We start from the raw sequence: 22,880 nt of genomic DNA, 5'->3' as shown, positions 1-22,880 counted from the left end.
GTTTTGCCAGCAGTCCGCCTTCACATCCTGCTTCTACAGGAAGTGGTTTAAACTTAAGTGTGTTCTTTTAACAAAGTGCCAGCAAAGTCCACTGCAGGTTTTAAGATCTCATAGTTCAGTGCAAAGCAGGAAAGCAGGTGTCTTCAACATTTTTTAGGCCAACGAGATTATATATGTGTATATATATATATATATATATATATATATATATATATATATATATATATATATATATATATATATATATATATATATATATATATATATATATATATATACATATATATATACATATACATATATATATATATATATATATATATATTATATATATATATATATGATATATATATATATATGTATATATATATATACATACATATATATATATATAATATACATACATATATACATACATATATATATATATATATATGTATATATATATATACATACATATATATATATGTATATATATATATATATATATATATATACATATATACATACATATATATATATATATATGTATATATATATATACATACATATATATATATGTATATATATATATATATATATATATATATATATATATATATAAGGTCTAATCAACCAAAGATTTTGCGACCCCTCCTGCAGTACCTCTGCGGAACCCCTAGGGGTCGCGCACCCCTGTTGAAGACTTATGGTGTAAAGGCACATTTTCTACTCATTTCAAAACTTTATCAGATCAACATCAATCAGCTGTATGGTGTTTTCGGAACTGATTTATGCAATGTCACCTGTAGCTTTACTTTTCATTTTTTGATGCATGTTAGTCATTGTGACTACTTTTGCCATTATTTACATTATATATTATCACAGCACATTTGCTAACAGTTTTAATTGTTTTATGCAAAAACTTGGTTTGGTTTCCATCTGAGATGAAAATCTATAAGATTTTTAATCATATTTCATTAATACAATACAAAGGAAATGCTTGTAAAGCTGAATGGTGGTGGATGAAAATTGTCTATGGACCAAAGACAAATTCAAAAATACAACGACATAGTTATTTAAATAGTGTTTATTTTAAGAACCCCAGTAATCCAACTCTTTAAATTGTACAGTATAGCAATATGTGTTTATCAAATTCTTAAAAGGCTGGGACTGTGTAGCTGTCCTGCCCACTGGCAAAAAAACTCTGAACTGGAACAGAGAGCAATGGAACGTTTCTTCACACAGACTGGATGAGGAAGTGTGCTGCTCCAGAAGACCACTCTTTAGAGCTGTAGAAGATGGCAGGTGCCACCACATAGAGTCATAGAAGGTCTTCAGCAGTCCTCCCTTCACTACACTGAAGGACCTAATTCATTTCAAATAACTTTATCTATCCCCACAAGGTAATGTAAAAGGGCATGACAGCAGCTTAAAGGACACGCAAAATAGAACATGTCACACATTCAGATTAAAGAAGAAAACACATGACAGTAATTTAAAACTTCAAAAGTGCTAGTATAAAGCATAAAAGTTCTTAGCAGGTTGAGTCTGCTCTGGCCTTTCTTATACAGTTTGCAGAAATTGAGCATCTGTGGGATGTTCTGGACAAACAAGTCCCATCTATGGAGGCCCCAACTCAAAGCTTGCTAATGCCTTGGTGCCAGATACCAGAGCACTATTTTGGCGGCAAAAGTGGCGTTTATACAAGATCATAAAGTTGTGGCAGATCAGTGTATGAACAGATCAAAAGAGCTGTCCAGACACACAACAATGCACAGGATGGGACACAGGACTTTGGTATTAAAAAAATAAGTTGATGCTTTTTTAGTTCATATTGTGAAAATGCGTTAATGCTCAAACAGAGTAGAAGCTCTCATCCGTTTGTGAATCTGCTGTAGTCTGCTGGTAATATTTGCTCAGCTAGATGAGTGGCTTAGAGTCTTCTTCCAGGACACTGAAGCGGTTACTGGAGAAGGTAAGTCTGCGCTGAGGCCTGGCACCACTTTGACGAGGCTCAGACAAGCTCTTTGAACGAGAGATGACCATCTCCCCTGAAGTGGAAGAAGAACTGGACGATGTAGTACCTTTAGTTGCCAACAGAGTGGAACTGTTGCCATGAATATTTTCTGTTGGAGGTTTTGAGTTTTCACGCTTTGGAGGGCTGCTGGTTGAGGATGCTGGTTGTGGGTCATTCTTGTGGAGAAATCCTGGCGGGGGAGACACTGCACGCTTTGAGACGTCTGGTGAGGATTTGGAGTGAAGGACAGGCTGTTGGAGCTGCTGTGCAGCAGGCCGTCTAGATTTTGGGCTGTTCAGTCCTTTAGTTGGACTGTGGATTTCTTCTTTTTCCGGAGACTTAGCATTTGCAGCGTTGTCTGCTCTGGTGGATGTTGAACATGGTTGGAATTTTTCCACGCACACTGTGTGATAAACAAAACATGACATTCTGTTAGCACCTGCTTCACTCCTGACATTTTAGAGTTGCTTCTAAAAATTCTGCGATAGATTACGGTGCCTTGCAAAAGCAATCAGAGCAGGAGCGGCTGGTATAAATGGGCCAACAGGGCTAAGCCCTCCCAAGCTAACACAAAAAAGGTGGGAAAATTATTTTATAACAATGAATTTTAAGTTTTGGTGAAACCAAGGGTAGCATATTATTTTTTCCACTTTCTTTCATGTAATGCTTCTAAATCCAGTCAGGCCTCAGGCTGCTGGAGAGCATCCAAAAAATTTGTGGTGTTAAAAGGAATGTGCTTTAACACATTATTGGCATGTTCCCTTTGACAGAAAATTGTTATAATAAACAAAACAGCAGACAATTTAAATATATTTAAAATGTACTGATGCATCTTTAACGAATAATATTCTGTGGATATACTTGTATATTTCAATGAACAAACTAATCTATCATCACAAAATAATAGAATAGAAAAACAATAGATTTTTTCCAACTGCTTGTGTGCCACATTTCTTACCTAAAATGCCACCCAATATTAGACATGAAGCTAGCACAGCGACCAGAATGGTAGGAAGGAAGCAGGATTTTATGCACTCATCTGAAATGACAAAAAGGTCGAAAATATTCATTTCAGGAATATTATACATGGAAGTAAGAGTGGTTAAACAACATCCAGAACAATGAATGAAACTGTATATGTGCCATCCAATTGTTTATTAAAGCTAAAATGTACCTGGTATGCTAGTATCTGTGCTCCTGATCTGGTTTATTTGAGGCTGGCGGACTCTGCAGGTGACACTGTGATAAAAAGACACACCTTTAAGTTTTAGTTTAGTTTACTTATGCCTAACAAAATACATGTGTAATATCAAAAGCTTTGGAGCCCTTGTAGAATCTAAACTTGCAAAAGTTGAGTATTAAACTGAAATTAAACCTGTTGGTCTGAGTCTTCACAGCAACCGTTTTTGTAACGGTGAAACATCCATTGGCCTCTTGTACGCTCGTCTGATTTTCACTGCCAATATCTTTCCCCTGGTCATTTAGAAACATTATCTCAGGCTTCGGCAACCAGCACTTTGCTTCACACCTCAGAGCAAATCCACCACCCACGCTTGGAACAATCGACAGCTTCGGCTCAGAAATGGCAGCTGCAAAATAAGAATTTAGATGTGAGATCTGTATCAATCTTTACAACTAAGTTTGGACAAAAAGGAGAATACAAATATTTCCCAAAGCCCCAAACTACTTCTTTTATTCAGCCTAAACGCAAGTTAAATCACACACACACTGTAGCCTTTGTTGTGGACTAATACAATGACAAAGCTCAAATGGACATACCTACAAAAAGCTCCAGTTTTGTGATGACCACGGGTTTTTTCTTTGACAGAGTCCTGCATACGTATTTCCCCGCATCTGATGGCAGCAGGTCAAAAATCCAAAGTGAGAGGTTACCATTGTTCAGTTGGTCCAGGATGAGGTTGGTCCTGTAACGGAAGACCGGGTTCTTCATCTCAAAGGTCTCAAAGCCATCCCGATAGAGAAAGACGATGTCTGGAGTTAGACCTTCCTTTAACCACTCCACTGTTGGAGGACTGCTGCTGCCAGGGATTTGGCAGGGTAGAATAACACTGTCTCCTGCAAAGGCCACAATCGTCTTGGATTCAGGAAACACAGATTCGTTCCCTAGTGAAAAGAGAGATAATTATTGCATTATCTTGTAAAATAAACTAAAACCCGCAAAGGGCTCCCTTCCAAGTCCTCGAAGTTAGGGCCCTTCTTTTGCTATTGGGGTGAGTTAGTACAGCTCATTTTTGGCCGATTTTCCAAGGTCATTGAATCACTCATTGTCTAACTCACCCTGAGAATAATTTTAATAATAGTAATAATATTAATAGTAATACGTTTCATTTGTTGGCATCTTACAAACACTCATGGCCACTTTTACATAAAACAATAGATAATACATCACAACAACAAAACGTACAATAGAATAGCATAAAAGCAGTTTAAAGTACACAACAATGAGTAGGTTAGGTGGAGTAAGCCATTTTAATAGATGTGTTTTGAGTCAGGATCTATGTTTTGAATGTCAGGTGGGAGAATGTTCCAAAGGCGTGGAGCTGAGCCACTGAATGCTCTAGAACCCATGGATGGATATCATTGTCAAAGTTACAGAGAATTGTTGCTCTACAGGGCCGCTTTATGGAGTGCTTGTCAAAGTCAACTGTCAATCATCATGATATCTCACTCAGCTTTTATGCCATCAAATAGCTAACTAAAGCAATACTTCTTAGACAAATGGATACTTGAGCATGCATCAGCATTAATATTTACTAGCTAAAATAACAGAAACCATCCTTGTACTTTTGTGTTTTAGTTTGGCCCAAGTCCCATCCACTAAAATGGAGGAGGTGGAGCTTATGACCTATACTGCAGCCAAACACCAGGGGGAGCTCCACATGCTTTGGCTGCACTTTGGAGCAGCTGCCATGGCATCCCCATTTTCCCCCCATTGTTTATGTCTTTTGTTAACAGGTTTTACAAAACCTGCTGCGTCCAAAGTATGAAAGTATTAGTTCTCAACGTTACTAATCGTCCTGTATGGTAGCCACATATCTGACTCTTGCAGCAAAGAAAACTGGGGAAATCGTTTGAGAATCCTGTGAGCTCTGGTCACATTAATTCCTTTTAAACAGGTGAGTGAATGGAGCTGATGAGCGGTCCAAGACGGCGGCCACATGGCTCGTTAGCGCCATAGACATACATACATATTTACGTGTATATGTCTATGGTCAGCTCCTACAGGTGGTAGCAGTCAATGCAGCGTCTACTCTTTACTGTGTCTATGGGAGCCAACGCACACGACCTCAAACCAGGAGGCTGAGGAGCTTAGCGTCGTTCCCCGACACAAGTTTTGACCCTCAGATACTAGGCTTCTGACCATGTGGCACAGACATGGTCAGGCGATGCACCACTTCCTCCAAATATCTGAGGGTTGACGGTTGTGCTGGTGTATGACGCTAAACGCAGCAGGCTATCAGACAGGGCCCACTGCAAAGGGTAAATATTCCTGACTGACTCTTCATTTCTGCCACATCAGCTAAGCGCCTAGGCTCCAGCCTGACGTCGCTGCACCATATTTCAAATCATACTACCTAAAATTACAGAAAACACTGGTTATTCTTGCATTTCTTTGAGCAACTACTGTACTGGAAGACAAAGTACAAAACTGACACTCTTGTAAACGTCAATTGTCAAATTGCAAATCAACCAAGTATAAGTGCGACCACAAAACAGGAAGCTGTGCAACAGCCATCAACTTGCAGACAACCAAATCAAACCGAATAACAAAAGGAAAATCTATCATTTACAGCTCGTAATTTTAAGCATATATGCTTAAAATTACTCATATGAGACATAAAGACCTAAAACACGCCACAAAAATGCATTGTAAATCACAGAAATCACTCAATGAGCTTCTCGACCTGCTGTGCAAAACAATTCTTTCTCTGTCACTTTGAAGAAAGTTTATACTTTGATGTCCAAATATTACCACCGACAATTTGACACTGCATGTGAAGCTGTGCAACGTAAAGCCTGCCATGATCCGAAACCAAATAATTACGCATGAGAGCCGCCATGTCTAAAAATACCCCCACATGCGGTCACGGTGATGTCAAATATCTGAACAGAATTAACCAGAAGACTACTAGCAGTATTGATTTCAATTGTACTACAGTATAGCAGGCCCACAATAAACCGGCATTTAAAACTGCACAGTCATATCCTGCGCTGACTTCTCCAGAATCAGACAGCTTCAGAACTTTCCCGGGAATAATCAAGTTTTTCAGATTCCATGAGCAATAAAATAATTCAGTGATGAATATCAGTACGTCTAATAGTATATGGTGAAAATCAGCTGTGATAAACTAATTCGGCTTAGTTAACTTTCCAAAATGTGAACAAATATAGGCTTTAAAATCAGCCTAGCTAACGCACATTGTTCACAAATACCGAATATTAACATTACCTTTTGGGTATTATTTTATCATGCAAAATATTGACATAAATAACCTATGTAGTCTATAGGACACGTATAGGGCAGATAATTTAATAAAATAGCTTCTAAATGTCTGACTTGTTCAAATGACCATGATCGATAATCATCTTAAGCATTTGTGATAATCATTACTACCGGAAACTTCATCGATGATCTTAAATAATCTTCGGCGTTACGTTATCACCACTACGGCGAGCTAATGTCTCTCGTTACACTTCCGTACCCCTTACCGACGGCTGCAACTACAACATAGTTTTAGCCATATAAGCCGAATTATCATCAGTTCATTTTTATCAGCTAGTATGTTACCTGAATACTGAAGAAGAACTTAAATCTTGAGAAGTTAAAATTCTTAAGAATTTTAAAAGGTTCGCAGGCAACCTGTGAGTGACGTATATCGTGACAATAAAGCGATTTTAAGATCCGACCACAACTAAACATTATGACCTAAATACACTTTATTAGTTTTATTGGTTTAGTTTGTTTGTTTAGTGCTTCTTTTGGAAACTTCTGTTGTCGGGTTGAAAAGACAACAACCAGACAAGGAAGTGTAGGTTACATACCTGCACAAAACGACAGCAGAGCGACAACCAGGAAAAGGCAGGTATTCATGACTAAAGTCTGTAAAAATGCCAGCTGGATCCAACGGGTTGTAAATAAACAAACACACCTAATAATGATAAAAGGGGTTAAATGACGACAAATGAAGTCCTGTTGTCGTGGAGCATATCCCAGTCAGGCTAAATTCAGGTTATCGTCATCCTCACTTAAAGCAGAAGTGGTGGGTCCATCCCACTCAGAGTCGATCGTTTATTGGATTGCAACAAAACAGGCAGGGTTTCATTAGTTTCTATGCAGGTTTAAAACGAATCGAGAATTGGCAGAAGACCGTCAGAGCACATAATCGGTACACTAACTAATACATCAGACCATCTCATCTCATTTCATCTTCTATTACCGCTTATCCTCACTAGTAGACCATATTAAAGCATATTTTAACTTACACATCAAAAGAAAAAAAAGTTCAAAAAAGTTCCACTTTGCACTGTTTATGTAGCTACACACAACAAAACTAATTTAACTGTCCAATTCTTAAAACTTGAATCATTTATTATTATTATCTCATCTCATCTCATCTCATCTTCCATACTACTTCCATACCCTGGTGGATCATCATAAAGTTTGTCTCGTGACTACAAAACGCACAGCGTGTATACGTGCAGGAACCTGTGAGAGCAGCGCGCAGGGACCGTCTACAAAGTGCAACAACAAAAAGAGACGCTACAAAAATGTTCAGTAACTTCACTATAATACAGTGGAATGTCACCAAAATCACTACACACTTCGCTGATCTCCTACAGATTACACTACAATACTTATTTGGGTAATGAAGGCATTTTCTTAAGTTCTGTGAATTTTTATTAAGAATTTTACTCAATAACTTCATCATGATACAGTGAATTGTCACCAAACTCACCACACACACCAATGATGTCCTCATAGTCATACTTCAGCAGCTGCTTTGGACAAGTATGCATCTGCATAATTTTAGTGAATTTTTCATTTTCATTTTTCATTAGTGGGACTAATGATCAATAACTTCACAGTTATACAGTATCAAGACTCCAAACTTATCACACACACCAACTGTGTCCTTATGGTCATATTACAGGGGTTGTTTTGGAAAAATATGCTTCTGCATAATTTTGGTGATTTTTTTATGCCAATTATTCATCAATAACTTCAACAATGATCAATACCTTCACTGTTATACAGTAAAAAGACTACAAAGTCACCACACACACCAACGGTGTCCTTGTGGTCACACTACAGCAGGTGTTTTGGAAAAATATGCTTCTGCATAACTATGGTGATTTTTTAATGGCAATTAATCATCAATAACTTCAATCATGATCAATAACTTCACTGTTACACAGCGTAGTGTAACCAAACTCACAACACATTTTAGTTGTCTCCCACAGATTACACTACAACACTTGATTTGAAAGAGGCATTTTTCAGAATCTATGAGAATTTATACTAGGAATATTAATCAATAACTTCTGTATGATTCAATGTAGTGTCACCAGACCAAACTATTTCAGATAGCTAATGCCTTCATGTTCAAACACAGTAATGTGTATTTGAGTTGAGCACACAGAATACAAATTCACAGCACCTACAAATAACATCATACACATAGCTGAATATTACTGGCAGATACTGTCCACTATGGATTTAATAAGGAGGCTCTGAACAGAAGCACACACTTGACTTTTTACACACTTTAAGCATAGAAAATAGGGACCACACTTCACCTTTCTTTCTTCTTTTATTCCAATTCATAGTGAATCACATGGTTAAATCATGTTAATTTAAATTGACAACTACAGTTTTATGAACTTACTCCCCCTTTTTTTTTTTGGCAATTTTGTTTCTCTTGATAAAAATAAAAGCTTTGCCTGTCCCTCTTTTCCTGGGATTTTTAATCAAAAAAAAATGGGAAGAGTGTAAAAGGGAGGCAAAGCCCAGAGAAAAGACTGCAGGAAGACTGCAAGTTCTGGTGAGAACCCTGAGGAGTCTGGATATTGAAAACAGAGACACAAGTTATTCCTCAGTCATGAGTCATAGAAGATAGATGACAGGGTGAGCAGGAAGCACATGAAGAAGAGACAGATGAAGAAAAGCAAACCAAACAATGGAGAAAGATGCCAGTGGTATGGAAGAAGTTTGTGATCACTGTTACTTACAAAAAATGGAAAAGAATTGCTCCCAAGCCCGGCTCAACAAAACTGAGACAACCATGGACAACTGTGTTATATAACGGTTTCCGAGGAAAAAAAAATCCATGCTGTACTCTCTCCTTTAAGAGTCAACATGTAACAGCCGTAAAACAAACAGTCCATATTTAAATGTAAGTGCAACCTGCACATTCCCTTCCTGTGGTGCAAAATACCACTTTAAAATGAAAAAGGAGCCAGTGGGAGACAACTTGATGAAAATATTTGTCAAACAAAAAGGCAGAATAACGTACAAAATTGGGGAAACTAAATTCCGGCCAGCAGCAAAAACTAAAAGGGGGAAAATCGCCAGAGCTATACGTAAAGGTGTGAGCAAAGTCTATTATGGTAAACTTATAAAAACACCACATGAAGAAATAATCTCAGGGAAGATAGAAGAGATGCGTAATCTGATCAAAAATGTTCTCAAAGTCCTTAGTTCAGAGTTTTAAAAAAGAAAACGACTCTGGGAAGACGTATTGTTGGAATTGTACTTAACCCAACAAGAATGAAAGAATGTGATTCGAAATTTCATCAGATGCCTGGCTACATGCAACATTTTCAAGCTGATTCATTTGGTTGGCATATAGAGACAGGAGTCGGGACACTCGGGCGGCATCTGAGAAAAGAGGCCCCTGTGACATTATTCCTGGATGCTACAGGTAATGTAGTGTCGAAAATACCTGGGGCATCATGTACAAAGACTTGCGTGGATTTGTCACTGAAACATAGCGTGGAAACATGGCTAAAATTTAGAAACTGGCGTCCGTCCCAAAAAAAAAAAAAAAAAAAAAAAAAATCAGATGTATCAAAGTGTGCGTGCGCCTGGATTCAAGCACTTTTCGTTTGTACATCCCAATCAACGTGGAATTAAGCGCACATGTAGGAGTGCCAAACTCGTCCCTGTCCACGCCCCAATGTAAATATGCACATTTATCGCGGATTTCCCACTCTGCACGATCGGATTTTCAGCATGAGTAAAGTGAAAAAAAAGGAACTTTACCGAGTCTGAGGTCGAAGTGTTATTAAATGAAGTGGAGACACGCAGTGATACTCTATTTGGTAGCCTGTCGTCAGGCATAAACACAAAAATAAAGAAAAGTGAGTGGGAGCGTGTGTGTGTGACGCTGTTAATGCCGTGAAACAGCGCGCGCACGGAAATAAAAAATGAAATGGTCTGACATAAAGGTGGAAGTGAAGCGGAGGATTTCGGAACACCGCCGAAACGTGATCGCAACGGGCGGGGTGTCAGGAGGGTACGAACTGACCCCCTCCGAAGAGAATGGCCGTCATAGTGGGTGACACAGCTCTCGCCGGAGTTATGGGAGCCCATTAGTGACACAGATCATCCCCAAGGTAAATCTGTTAAACTCAGAAATATCGTCATTATACTGGTCGTACAAGAGGCTGTTCACAATACATATAGCTCGTGTGTGAAGCTGCCAGGATATTAAACACGTTGACTCATGTTCAATGTTCAATTTTTTTTATTTATTTATTTTTTTTTATTTCTGACAATTCTAGACAGTTTTGGCGCTGCCTCCATCGGCACCGCGTGCCCGGTGACTCCATACCAGCTGCTGATGTCCGCCCGACTGGCCGTGTTCTCACCCAAACTGTGCCGGAATCACATGACGAAATTGTCAGATCCGTGCCATCAATTATTGTCTGGGTCAAATAATAACCGTCCTTGGAGATATTAGCAACGCAATAAATGCACTTGTAATAAGTAGATAAATTGTGTCCTTGCCTCTTTACATGGTTGAAATGACATGCTACCGGGTCCGTATCGCTTCCCGAGGTCCGGCATCCAGTTCCTCCAGTGGGGGAATGTGCTCTGGCAGTGGTATGCCGTGGCGGTGTGCCAAGTTGTGCAGAACGCCACGGGGCATTACAATACGGCACACCTTCTCCGGTCGTAGAGCAGCACTCCCCGCAACCTGTCCAAGCAGCACCAGTGTCCCTTCAGCGGCCGATTTCCCTCTCCACCACTGCCCGAGTTCGGGACTGGAGGTCATTGTACCTCCTCTCTTGGTCGGTGCCGGGGTTGGTGAGAGGGGTCAACAGCCACCTTCTCATGGGGGTAGCCACGGTCCCCTGGGGTCAAATGAAGGCAGAAAACATGTGAAATAGATTTAGTTTCCTTTGTTCATACATGACTTGAATGAATCACACTAACTTTTTTTCCTAATTATTGGTGCTTCAGTGAGAAACGAATACTTAGGACAAAACAACTTTATTAATGGATAAATTATTTACTCACCGAGAAGCTACCCATCGCGCACCGTGCCAGCCTGTTCCCAACCATGCTGTTGGTCAGAATGTGCGATTGATGCGTTCCTCCGATTACATCAGGGAAACCGGCTCTTGGTGCAAATTGTGCTTTAATGAACTGTTCAACAGCATTGTGTGGGAATTTGATGTACCCGGATGACATTCTGATGATCCCGTCCCACACAGCTGGCAGGCCTCGGCTCGGTTGACCGACACCCCCCCTGACCGGTTGGCCAACCCGCTGGAAAGCCCCTGCTGCCAGGAACCCCAGAGTGGTCAGCACATGTGTGGGCGCCGACAACCCCTGACTCCACGCTGTGTTGCGCTCTAGGGCCGGTTGCAGCTCTGCCCATAGCTCCAGTAATACTGGCCTCGTAAACGAAAACCACTCATGACCCACTTGTCGTCGTTTGCGAGTAGATCTCCGTGTTCTCTAAACACTCTCTCACACCTAATGTTACCATTTGCGAGATCTTCTAACAAAGCCAATGCTGCCATTGTTAATACCCTTTTCTTCATCACTTTGCGCACGCTTTTATATCCACCCATGGTTACAAACACGTGTGTGTTAATTGCGCACTAATGTGTCTCTGATGTGCACATCACTCTGAGAACTACTTGATTTCACATTATTGGCAGTTCCTTAGCGTCGCCTCTTAGTGTCGCTAAATGAACAATAGCTGTGGAAACCGGTGTACACCAGCCATGATGTTGGCGGAGGTCACCGCCCGCTTCCATATTTTAACTTGATGCATGAGGCACCTGGTCGTCACTCGGGAAAGACCATGGCACGGATGCTCTCCGTCTTTACGCTAGTCCTCCTTCATCGTGTCCTACAGGCGTCTGGAAAACTCGTCTACGTATTTCTAGCAGACTCCGTGGATTTATCACCGAATTGTGCCGAAGAGCGTTTCTTACTGGTCCATTCACCGGCACATAATCCCAGCACTTCTGACACCGTAGCAACTCGCATCAATGGAGTCTGGACGCCAGGCGAAAAGTACAGAAGCCGGACTGAACACTCTTCGACGTCGTCTCTGATCTTACTCGGTGTAAACTACAACGACCAAGGATGGTACGAGTCAGAATGTGGCAGCAGCAGTTTTATCCCGGCTGTAAAACTGAGGGTCTTTGTCGCCAATGTCTCTGTCTATGAAAACGAAACGCTCAAACTTCCTTGCCACTCTCTGACTGCAGATAGAACTTTTGACAGTATCAGCTGGGAGAGAAACGGAAAGACCGTGTTTAAACTGGACGTCTCTTCCAGTAAAATCAGTTATGGTACTGGGTTTGAAGGAAAAGTGTTTCTGTCACGTGATTGGTTCTCAGAGGGAGACTTGTCTCTGATGCTGAAGGGAGTCCGGCTGGAGGATGGAGGTGATTACTTCTGCAATGTCCTTCATAAAGGGGGGAGAGAGAAGGAAGTTGTTGATGCTGTCAGGGTGAATGTCAACAAGAGGAGAGACCGGGATCAGGTCAACTGCACCCTTTCCCCTGCATCTGTGAGTATGACTCATTTTAATAAGATGGCCAACACTTTTAGCAACAGCTTAGGTCAGGGGTCTCTAACTCATTTTAGTTCAGGAGCAACATACAATCTAGATTTTTCTTCAGACCCGCAACATCATAGCATATTTACATACTGAATAAACAATGACAGCTCCAAAGGGTTCCCTTTGCGTTAGTGCAAACATGCTAATTAAAATGTTTACATTTAGTTAACTGCTCTATAACAAAATGTGTAATGAACAACTGTATATTCCTTAAGAAAAATAAGTGCAATTTATGCATAATTGTAGGTCTCAGTGTTGTGTTATGTCCACAACTTGTACTAAATCTGTGTGAGCCCTTGGAGTAGGCACTCCGTTTGACACTTGTGGTTTAGGTAAACGTCTACTCTTTGTTTTCTGTCCTCTGCAGAAAGTCCCTGAAGAGAAAGCTCAGAAATCTTGGGTTATTGTCTACATAATAATAGCAGCTGTGGTGTCGGGGACTGGATGCTTTGTATTTGGCTGGTGGCTGAAGTCTCGCAGTTCCACTCGTGGACCCTGTGATGGGAAATATTCAGGAGTGGAAACTTCTCCTGAGGTCAGTTCCAGTAATCATGAAGAGACCGGAATCTGAACACATCCAAATGTATCTTAAAGTGCCTTTTTTCTATGAACTTGTGCTTAGTGCTTATTGTTTTATCAGTTACATAGTAGCAGCTATGTGTGTTGGATGAGCATCTACTGCAGGCTTCTTTCTCATGCTAAAGCTCGCATGTGTCCATCTTTTCTAAATGTCTTTTAGTGCAGTGCACAGTAAACAGTTTTTATCCTTGCACCAGTGTCTAAGTGAAACAAAAGTCTTGTTTTAACTTCCCTGGATTGTTGTGCATTCACTTCTGTTTGTTACCCATTAGTTATTGTCACAAGATGGTACACACAGTCATCTCTTGAAATGAAAACTGTCAGCATAAGCTCCTCTTCACGCTTTACCAAAACATTATGCAAGTGATGACTGTCAGTACTTTAATAAATGACTCATAAATGATTGTGGCAGTGAAAGAACAGGTGCATATGAAGTCATCCACTCACAGACCTATGAAAGTAAGAGATTTGAAGATTCTATGAATTAGGAACATTTGGAGGAATGTTTCTCTCTCGTGTCAGAGTTGTCTGAAAAGTTTCCAACAGCTGTTGCAGAGCCTCCTGTATATCTTAAATATTACAATAAAGAGAGAGCGACCACAGAGTGGTGAAAGGAAGTAAAGGAGTTAAAATGGCTGCGAAGTTACTGCTTTGTTCAGCTTTTAGAGGCACGACAACATGTTGGACTGCCCTGGTCCCTGGTCTGACCCCCACCGGGGAGGAGCAGGGCACGGGGCTGGAGAAGATCAACATGAATGCAGAGGAGGAGGGAGTGGATCCCTACAACATGATGAAGCTGAGGGCTATGCTAGGTCTAAAACTGATCCCCACCTGGTCCCCTCCATCCTAAACAGGAGGATCATGGGATCTGTCTGTGAAGGAGACAACACAGTTGTGGTCTGCTTCGGGCTTCATGAGGGCGAGGCCCAGCGGTGCCCGTCCCGTGGGGCCCACTACAAGCTGGTTCCCCCACTAACTGATAGCAGACCTCTGTCATCCTGGACCTCACAGCTGTGTGTCTGCGCTGTGCCGGCTTCTCTTTCAATTATTCCTCTCAGCTTCATTTCAAGATGAGCAAGGATCTGGGTGCTGATGTGAACATGTTGACAGTTCAAGATTAAATAAAGTTGATTTGCTAAGAAACAGTCACATGCTTCTTGATTAACATGACAATAGTTCATACACATGATTTTATTGATTTTCCACATTAAATTAGGACTTCAAAGGTTTAATGTAATGTACATGAAAAATAAACAGCTCAAACAAAGGATAATAAGGTAACATGAATATACAACAAAAGTAATGACCATTAATCTGCTGCCATACAGTTTACACACACTGTGTCTATATACGAGTAGATTTTAATGCAAACGGATCTACATGCTTCAGGCAGGAATGTCTTAATAAGCTGATGTGAAAGATGAAGCTTTCTCTCAAAAGGCAATGTGCTCTTCCGCTCTACGGACAGACTATATCAGCCTGCTTTCAGTTGTCACCTCAAAACCACAAAAGCTCCGACTACGTTTAGAGAGGACAAGGGAGCAGGAAAATGAATCAACGCAGAACATATCTGATAAATAACACCACTAGAAGGAAAAGATACAAAACATTGGCAATATACAGCTTGTAACAGAGCATACAGTATGAAAGGAAACTGTGACACACTGGGCAGAATCACGGCATAAAAGTAAAAATGTGTTTTCAAAAGCAGCTGGATTTTAAAGGGTATATGTTACACAATGTATCAACTAGATTAATGTTTTGGTGCGAGTTGCTGAGCCTGGAGTTTCTTTTTTTTGTTGAGAATATGAGTTTTGTTCAGTTAGTCTGAAGATAGTAACAACATCATAGAATATTTCTTGATTTTAGTCAACAACACCAAGAAAATGGTCTTTTTTTGCAGAACTTCACTTGTTAATTCTACCTACCTCCTTAGCCCATGCCCCCCTCCTTCCCTCAGTGTACCAGCTCTAGCTGGCTGGAGGAGAAAGGCAACACGCCACTAACGTAGTACGCAATGCCGAGGGAGAGGAGCGCAATGACTACCAGCAGCAGTAGGACTCTCCAGAAGCCCAGGTCCTCCACAAACTCCTGCCACGTTGTCCTGAAGCTGGACAGGACGCTCTCACTGCTCTGCAGGTTAGGGTTGAGTAAGGAGTGGCTCTCCATCGCACTAGAACATATGGAGGAAGAACTGGCATGAATCTCAAAAAGAAGACAAAATGTGTTTACATGTACCGTAACTCAAGCTGTTGTATATCAACATTCAGCACCTTCATATCATCTGAATTACCCACGTGATAAATCAGTCGGTCTTCACATCAACACATCAAGAAATGTGTCACCCCAACACCCCCCTCACTATCGACAACCATACAGTTGAGTCAGTGGACATTTTCAAATATCTGGGAATGACCGTGGACAATAAGCTCCGCTTTGATCACCACGTCCCAGAGATCTGGAAAAGAAGCCAATGGCTGTCGGCAATCAGGAAACTGAAAGCACTCAACACCGATTAGTAGGCTGGATAGATCAGGACAATACACACCCACTGGACCAACACCTCATCCCACTACCATCAGGCTATAGAGAATGGACTTTTAAATTACAACGAGCTCACATGAGAGAGAGCTTAATACCTACTATACTATACTTAAGTGCAGACGAGTGGGAACAAATCTCCCTAAAATCAATAGTGTCTCTGGAGGGCAGTAATAAACAGACATCATGTGGTGCAAGAATAACTGAAGGGAGAAGGCAACATGCAGGCCAGAGAAATGAGAAGGGTGTAACAGTTCATGTGTAAGATATCTAAGAACCACAGAACAAGAGAAGGATTAAACCAAGGATTTCAAAAAATAATGGAAGAGGGGAAGTGTCCACAGTCCATAGCAACATGAAGCTGAAGTCAGGTACAAACAAATGCAGTTTGGCAACACACAATTCTTCATATTTTACTGGCTGGACACGCTGTGGTTTACAGCCCAAACACACAATCTGTCAACCAAAGATTCTATCAGAGACGGCGCCTGGAGTGCCTCATGCCTGAGAGCCCTACCACCTCGTGACCCTACACCAGTGCTTCCCAAACTTTTTTGGTCACGGCCCACCGGATCTCCACCAGATGTGTCTGTGGAATGGTAGTGGTCTGCGGTAGATTGCAGCAATTCAAGTCAATGTGTTTCCTATGCTGTGTTGCAGAAGCGTCCCAGATAATATAGGCTGTTATATTTTTGCAGCTTGACGCTTGAAAACCTCATCAATACGAGCAGATTGAATCATTCAGGCAGGAAGTCCATCGTTTGAAAACATAGTGGATCCGGGGGTTATAGTCAAGAAAGAAGCCGCATTAAATAATGAATATTAAAGTTCCTAAAGGCCAAGCAGCTGGAACTAAAGATTTTTTTAAGTCTCTATGTGCTATATTTAGATAGGGCGCATTTATGTGGGTGGGTCCGACTTTAAGTCATCGGACAAGGGGTAGACAGCAGCCAGGAGTGTTTGAAGTTGTCTCTGCAGTTGCTGCACACTTTGATGGTATTCTGTTTCTATTTATAAGGGTCTATCCCTTATTTGCACCGTGAGGAATTCCACTGTTGTTTGTGTATGTTGATGCAGCCTGAAATGCCACTGTCTAAGGAAGCCTCCAGGGTAGTGATCCATTAGAGACTGCATCTGTTACAACACTGTAAACAACTAAAACTGATTTTCAAATTTATTTACATACACAGTTTGAAAATTAGTACGGATCTGAAGTGCCGGCTGGGGATGCATGCGGAGACACATTTTACTGTCAGGCGTGACCGCAGATATTCAAAGACAGACTGCTCACAGCGTATGTTAATGCAAGGTCTGAATGAGGCTATTAGCAGCATCAACACTCACGTCTTCAAGGCCTGCTCACCTCTCACTATCAGCCATCTGCATTGTCTCCAGTTTGGAGTGGGGTCCCCTGTTGAATCCTTTGACTTCCTGCTCCTCCAGTCCCTCCAGCAGACGGATGGCGTCCTTGTTGACACCTCGTCTCTTTGCCAGCACCAGAGGAGTCGATCCATTGTGGTTACTACAATGTGGGACATCCAACAGACACAGACCAAACTGATCAGATACCATCACGCAGACATTCCACAAAGTTCATACTGAACCACAAGTGTGTAATCTAGCTGTATTATAGACACACATAAAAAATGATAGAAATGTGTTCATACTGGACAATGACACTGACAAATGAAAGACAAAAGAAAGGTAGGAAAGTGTTGCACGAGTGTTGCAGACCTTAAATCTTAACTCAGCAGGAGCTGTTATGTTTTTATTCTGTCTGATGGGTTCGGTGGTCTTTTTTTCTGTCTTATTTCTGATTAGGGTTCAGTTTGTTGTGTTTAGGGTCAGGGAGAAAACACCAGGACCTAGAGCACCTCTGTAGGTCAGTCTGAGTGTCTTCTTTGTTTACGACTCATCCTGTTTCTCACTGCTTAAGTTGGTTTATTCAGTTAAAAGCAACTTATGTTCCATCACTTTTTTGAGAGCCTTTCAAGGTGGTTTTAACAAATATTTATTCTGAGAAGCATTCAGTGTTTCTCCTACCATTATATTAGGAGAACAACAGCATATTTTGATAGCCTTACAGGAAAGACTATCATTGTTCTGTGTTCAGAATGACACTCGTGTTTTTTGCAGAAAATGTGGTGGTATATTTGGCGTTTCATACGTCCAACACCGTAAAATGACGTGCACCTCCCCTTAAATGTAACCAGGTGTTGTAGCGATGCAGACAGTAACTTCTGGCATTGGTCTGAAATGTGTGACTAAACATTACTCCTTTGATCAGCCTCTTATACACAACTAAGAATTTTTCTCTAAGCCAGTCAGTTCCACTCGCCGCTATCTGAAGTGCGGTGAAAGTAAACAAAGCTGTCCAGTCTGTGATTCAGATTACTTCACTGGTCCCAGAGAGGTAATTCATTTTGTAGTCAACCTGTCCGTAACAAACCACAACAAAATACAATACAGTGTAAAAGAGATAAATAGTACACAGAATTAACATCCACCATGGAGTGAGTCATTACATCAACAGTGACCACAGTCAGTGACGGCACATAAATAGTTCAAAGTTCATTCTCTATATGTGTATAGAGAATGGGAGCATTTGCTGCTCATGAAATAAAATGCTTACGTATCTCGAAATGCGATCACGTGTATGTGTGAATAGAGATCGTGATTTTTTTAACGATTTATCGTCCAGCCCTAATAGGTATTTTCATTTCCAGTTCAGATAGAGTTACAGAAAAGAACAGAAAATAAAAACAGAGAGGCAGCTTATCAATGGCGGATTAGTGGTACCAGGGGATTAGCGGTTCGATTCCCAAATGTGCCACACACCGAAGTGCCCTTGAGCACGATACTGAATCCTGAGTTACTCCCACTGCGTGGAACTTGTGTGTGAACGAGTGTGTGAGCGAATGGGTATATGTGTCTGTGAGTGTAAAGAGATTTAGTGCATTCAGGTGATTATGATGACATCTCTTTCAACTTTCTCTTACCAGATATCGATCTTCAGCCCGTTGGACACCAGGAACTGTATAGTATCCACGTGGCCACACAGATGCAGTGCTGTATTTCCCTGATAATCTGTCGCCAACAGATCGGCTCCGAACTTGTGCAATAGGCGGCATATATCCACGTTCCCTCGGGCGGCGGCTAGGTGGAGGCCGGTGCGACCTCGGTTGTCGCGGATGTTCGGATCGCATCCCGTCTCGAGGAGCCTCTTGGCGAAGGGCAGGTCTCCGTCGATGCAGGACTGCAGCAGAGGCACGCTGGTCTGCGACGAGTCGTTGATGAAGACATAGGACATGTCCGAGTGGGTGTCAGAAAATTCCAGCGTACCTGCGTTGATGAACAAAGAGGAGGACCGGGAGATGAAAGATAATAATAGCAATATCGTCTGTCTGCATCTGAGCCATGTAAAGGCAAATCACTCATTGACATAAAAGTACCTTACACAACAGACTGCTATAACGTCTGCGTTAACCAGCTTTCACTCAGTGCCTTAAGACTTAGCAGAAGAACACTTATACATGTGCCAGTTCATTAGGGACACGAGTGAAACATTCCTATGTTAAATCTTAGCACAAGACTTAGCATGGTTTGTTATATTACTTATTTGTATTGTGTTGTACCATTACATGTTTGTATTATTACTCCTTTGGCTCCTGACCAAACAAACCAAAAATCTTGAAAATGAAAGGATATTTCTTAACTTATTTTTTATTTATATATTATTTTATTTTTGTTCATTTTCTTGCACAGTTATCTTGGAGTTGGAGGTTTTTTTTAAATGTTTTAAAAAGGTTTTATAATTTTTTCTTTATATTAAAGTGGGCTACTTGCTTACTTTTAGTTTCAAAACAAATATGAGGACTGAGCAGGACTCAAAGAGGCCTACATACTGTTTAATAGGTTTAAGTAGGCCTACCTATGCACTCTGCACTTCTGTTCATTGTGTAGCGTTGTTGTAACAGGTAAAATTAAAAAAAAAAAAAAAAAAAAAAGGATTAAAACTTTTCTTTGGTGGAAGAGAGAGTAAAATGGCTTTTTTGATAATAAATTACCCTGGGTCAGGGTAAATTCAATCCAGTTTAACAGCACCACAAACTACATCCTCCAAAATGATCCGACAAACTAAACATTAGAGCGGTCATGAAGCTAATGCCATTTTGTAAAAATAAACCTAACCATCGGTCAAACTGCAAGACACACATTTCTTTTCCCATGTTCTTTTTTTCATCTGTGTTAAACGTCTGCATTTGTTAGTCTCTATGCCTCACCTCGTACAGCTGGTGCGAACAGATGGTGGCACTAACTATATTTTCAATATAAAAACATCAACAACATTTTTTCTCCTTTAAACGTAGATTAGAGCTCTGGAAATGTTATCTGTTAAGGCTGCGGTATAACTACTGATTTCACAAAATTATTCGATTCTATTTCAGGTCCTGTTCCAATTTGATTTAAATAATATCAATTCATTTAGAGACATTTCAGTTTCAAAAGCCAGGCTGTCCTCTGAACAAACTGGAAAAAAGACTAATATCATGGCATGCTATAGTATGAAGTGTTCTTCCACTGGAACTAAAGGAACGCTCCACTGACAACAGAACTGAAGCTATTACTCAGCTAATTGAGTGATAAAATGAATCACAAGCTATTATGTTGTTGTAACAACATCCACTTGTCTTAGCGTTCCCTTGTTCCCTTCTCCAGTATGAGAATTTCTCAGATCTTGAAATTACCAACAAGCAGTCATCTTGTTCTTTAGTAAGAATACTATGATTCTCAGTATAATATTGAAGCAGTCAGGTATTTATCCCTGTTTGTGAAAGAGCTACCACACAAGAGTGGGATAGGTGGACTGTTACATGCCTAGTCTTTAGAAAAAGAAATGTATAGCTTCATCTGACATTTTAATGAAAAACTGTTTAATCATATTAATCAGTTGGCTGCATGTTGCCAGTAGCTACGTGATGTTAAACTTTTTTAGGTTATTCTTATTGTGTTATTGATCAACATGGCTTTTGGTCGTTTTTGTCTTCTTTATATTCTTCTGGACTTTTTGTTTTTGGCTGTGTTGTTGGTCGTTGGCTGTGGCGTTTTGCAGAGCGGCAGTTGTGGTGTGTTGTTGTGATCAGCTACTAGCCCTGTCTCTGTCCCCTGAGCTGCCCGGAGTGAGGCCCGAGATTCCTGCTAAACTTCAGAAGACGTGCTTGGGATGCCAGACTGGAGTTGGCGGTGGAGGAGCGGAGAAGGAGGTTCAGGTCGGTGGTGCCATCTGTCCTCAAGGGGAACGTGAGGTCTTTGACAGCAGAATGGATGAACTGTGTGCGCTTGATGGGACCCAGAGGGAGTGTGTCATGACTAGTGCTTTAGAGGCCTGGTTCATACCGACCACAGTACGTTTGTAAAATGATCGAGGGTCGGCTTGTTCCGTTTATATTAACTTTAATGACAGCGTAAAGATTTAAACAAAAAGTTACATCCCTCCCTCAGCGACAAAGAAACATCACATTTGTCTTCATTACTCTGTTTATTTTATTAGATGATAATTACATTTATTTTAATCTAATCTTTTTTGTCTTTCTTGTGATTTTTATGAGTGCTTACTTTTATGTATAATGATGCTAGGTGATAAAGTAATTTCCCTCTTGGATCATTAAAGTCCGTCTAAGTCTAAGAGTAATTATTGCAACAATGATAGTGATATGATAGTGTTTGTTGCAGCCATGATGCAAAATGATGTCCGCATAATTGAAGCAATACATTATTTTAAGTGTCTGTTTATTTTGTTATTATTTCTAAGGCTTTATCTTATCAGCAAATTACACGGGCCTCTGACACGGAGTAGTGTATTATTTTGCTTACCATTAGTTCGGGTTTAAGTGTAAATACATGAGGATCAATACATTTCATTTTACCCCTTTGAAACTATGTTTATGTAACAACAAATAGTAATAATAACCGATATCTGGTAAATTGTGCAGGTAAAACTAAAACGCGTTTTTCCAGACAAAAATACAATTTTTTTCATTATTATTATTATTATACTTATCGAATAACGTATAAGCATATAGCAATTTTAACAGACTAAAGGTAGAGCTAACGTTAACGGCTAACATTACCTAACTGTAAGTAGCTCCTGACTGCCGACGGTTTACCTATTTAAATGCCATAACATGCAGATTGTGCCTGAAAAAACGTCAGCTAGATGTTTATATTATGACGGCAGAGAAGCTAGCGGAGCTAATGCTAGCTTGAAAGCTAACGTTTTGACCTTAGTCAAATCAGATCACTGTGTGACTCGACGGCTTTAGAAACGCACACACATAAGCAAGGTGTCCATTTACACTGTTCGTATGATGTCAGTTATGCTACTCACCTGTTTAAGTGTTCCAAACTAGTAGGAAAAAATATAAATCGCTGCTAACGTTTCCAGCTGTGTTGTTGTTGCTAACTTGTTCTATTACAGGGCTAAAACTGACAGTATGGCGTTTGTCGCCATCTACCGTCACGGAGCCTCATTAACCCTTCTATTATCCTTGGGGTCAATTTGTCCCCGATCAATGTTCATTATTCAAAAAATAACAGTAGAGGGAAGGCCAGCTCACTGGTAGCAGGGGGTTATTTATGTAGTCAACAAATAG

At 40.5% G+C, this 22,880-nt stretch overlaps 3 protein-coding genes across 5 annotated transcripts; 1 reads left to right on the top strand and 2 right to left on the bottom strand.

Annotated features, from left to right (window-relative positions):
* Window positions 1-1,053: 1,053 nt before the first annotated feature.
* LOC125022313 (butyrophilin-like protein 9) lies at window positions 1,054-7,347 on the bottom strand. 3 transcript variants are annotated; one of them, XM_047608986.1, is made up of 7 exons: window positions 7,064-7,347; window positions 3,779-4,123; window positions 3,375-3,588; window positions 3,174-3,238; window positions 2,958-3,038; window positions 2,291-2,402; window positions 1,054-2,257 (listed from the first exon to the last, which is right to left on the bottom strand). In XM_047608986.1, the coding sequence occupies exons 1-7, from the start codon at window positions 7,110-7,112 to the stop codon at window positions 1,903-1,905; spliced, it is 1,221 nt and encodes a 406-aa protein (XP_047464942.1). In that variant the 5' UTR covers window positions 7,113-7,347; the 3' UTR covers window positions 1,054-1,902. The 3 variants fall into 3 exon arrangements, with proteins under 3 accessions (XP_047464942.1, XP_047464851.1, XP_047465005.1); XM_047608895.1 differs by having other exon boundaries at window positions 1,054-2,402; window positions 7,064-7,335; XM_047609049.1 differs by having other exon boundaries at window positions 1,054-2,402; window positions 7,171-7,265.
* Window positions 7,348-12,261: 4,914 nt separating this feature from the next.
* Window positions 12,262-14,319, top strand: si:dkey-22i16.9. The gene is made up of 2 exons (XM_047608871.1): window positions 12,262-13,056; window positions 13,475-14,319. The coding sequence occupies exons 1-2, from the start codon at window positions 12,304-12,306 to the stop codon at window positions 13,676-13,678; spliced, it is 957 nt and encodes a 318-aa protein (XP_047464827.1). The 5' UTR covers window positions 12,262-12,303; the 3' UTR covers window positions 13,679-14,319.
* A 528-nt stretch (window positions 14,320-14,847) lies between these two features.
* Window positions 14,848-22,746, bottom strand: ankrd46b (ankyrin repeat domain 46b). The gene is made up of 4 exons (XM_047608885.1): window positions 22,616-22,746; window positions 19,227-19,569; window positions 17,591-17,749; window positions 14,848-15,859 (listed from the first exon to the last, which is right to left on the bottom strand). Exons 2-4 carry the CDS (start codon window positions 19,535-19,537, stop codon window positions 15,643-15,645), a joined length of 687 nt encoding a protein of 228 aa, XP_047464841.1. The 5' UTR covers window positions 19,538-19,569; window positions 22,616-22,746; the 3' UTR covers window positions 14,848-15,642.
* Window positions 22,747-22,880: the final 134 nt, after the last annotated feature.

Source organism: Mugil cephalus, chromosome 1 (genome assembly GCF_022458985.1).
Source record: "Mugil cephalus isolate CIBA_MC_2020 chromosome 1, CIBA_Mcephalus_1.1, whole genome shotgun sequence".
In the NCBI taxonomy this organism is placed as follows: Eukaryota; Metazoa; Chordata; class Actinopteri; order Mugiliformes; family Mugilidae; genus Mugil; species Mugil cephalus.
The sequence above is the reverse complement of the archived record's forward strand: the minus strand, read 5'-3'. Positions and strand labels throughout refer to the sequence as shown.

What these genes read in the sequence shown, in the direction of transcription:
- LOC125022313 (XM_047608895.1), bottom strand. Translation starts at nt 7,112, where the DNA reads ATGAATACCTGCCTTTTCCTGGTTGTCGCTCTGCTGTCGTTTTGTGCA. An exon ending in AAAACTGGAGCTTTTTGTAG is followed by an intron (nt 3,589 to 3,778) that starts GTATGTCCATTT and finishes CTTATTTTGCAG; the next exon opens with CTGCCATTTCTGAGCCGAAG. An exon ending in AATATTGGGTGGCATTTTAG is followed by an intron (nt 2,403 to 2,957) that starts GTAAGAAATGTG and finishes TTTATCACACAG; the next exon opens with TGTGCGTGGAAAAATTCCAA.
- si:dkey-22i16.9 (XM_047608871.1), top strand. Translation starts at nt 12,304, where the DNA reads ATGCATGAGGCACCTGGTCGTCACTCGGGAAAGACCATGGCACGGATG. An exon ending in GCACCCTTTCCCCTGCATCT is followed by an intron (nt 13,057 to 13,474) that starts GTGAGTATGACT and finishes TGTCCTCTGCAG; the next exon opens with AAAGTCCCTGAAGAGAAAGC.
- ankrd46b (XM_047608885.1), bottom strand. Translation starts at nt 19,537, where the DNA reads ATGTCCTATGTCTTCATCAACGACTCGTCGCAGACCAGCGTGCCTCTG. An exon ending in GGGCTGAAGATCGATATCTG is followed by an intron (nt 17,750 to 19,226) that starts GTAAGAGAAAGT and finishes CCCACATTGTAG; the next exon opens with TAACCACAATGGATCGACTC. An exon ending in CAGATGGCTGATAGTGAGAG is followed by an intron (nt 15,860 to 17,590) that starts GTGAGCAGGCCT and finishes CATATGTTCTAG; the next exon opens with TGCGATGGAGAGCCACTCCT.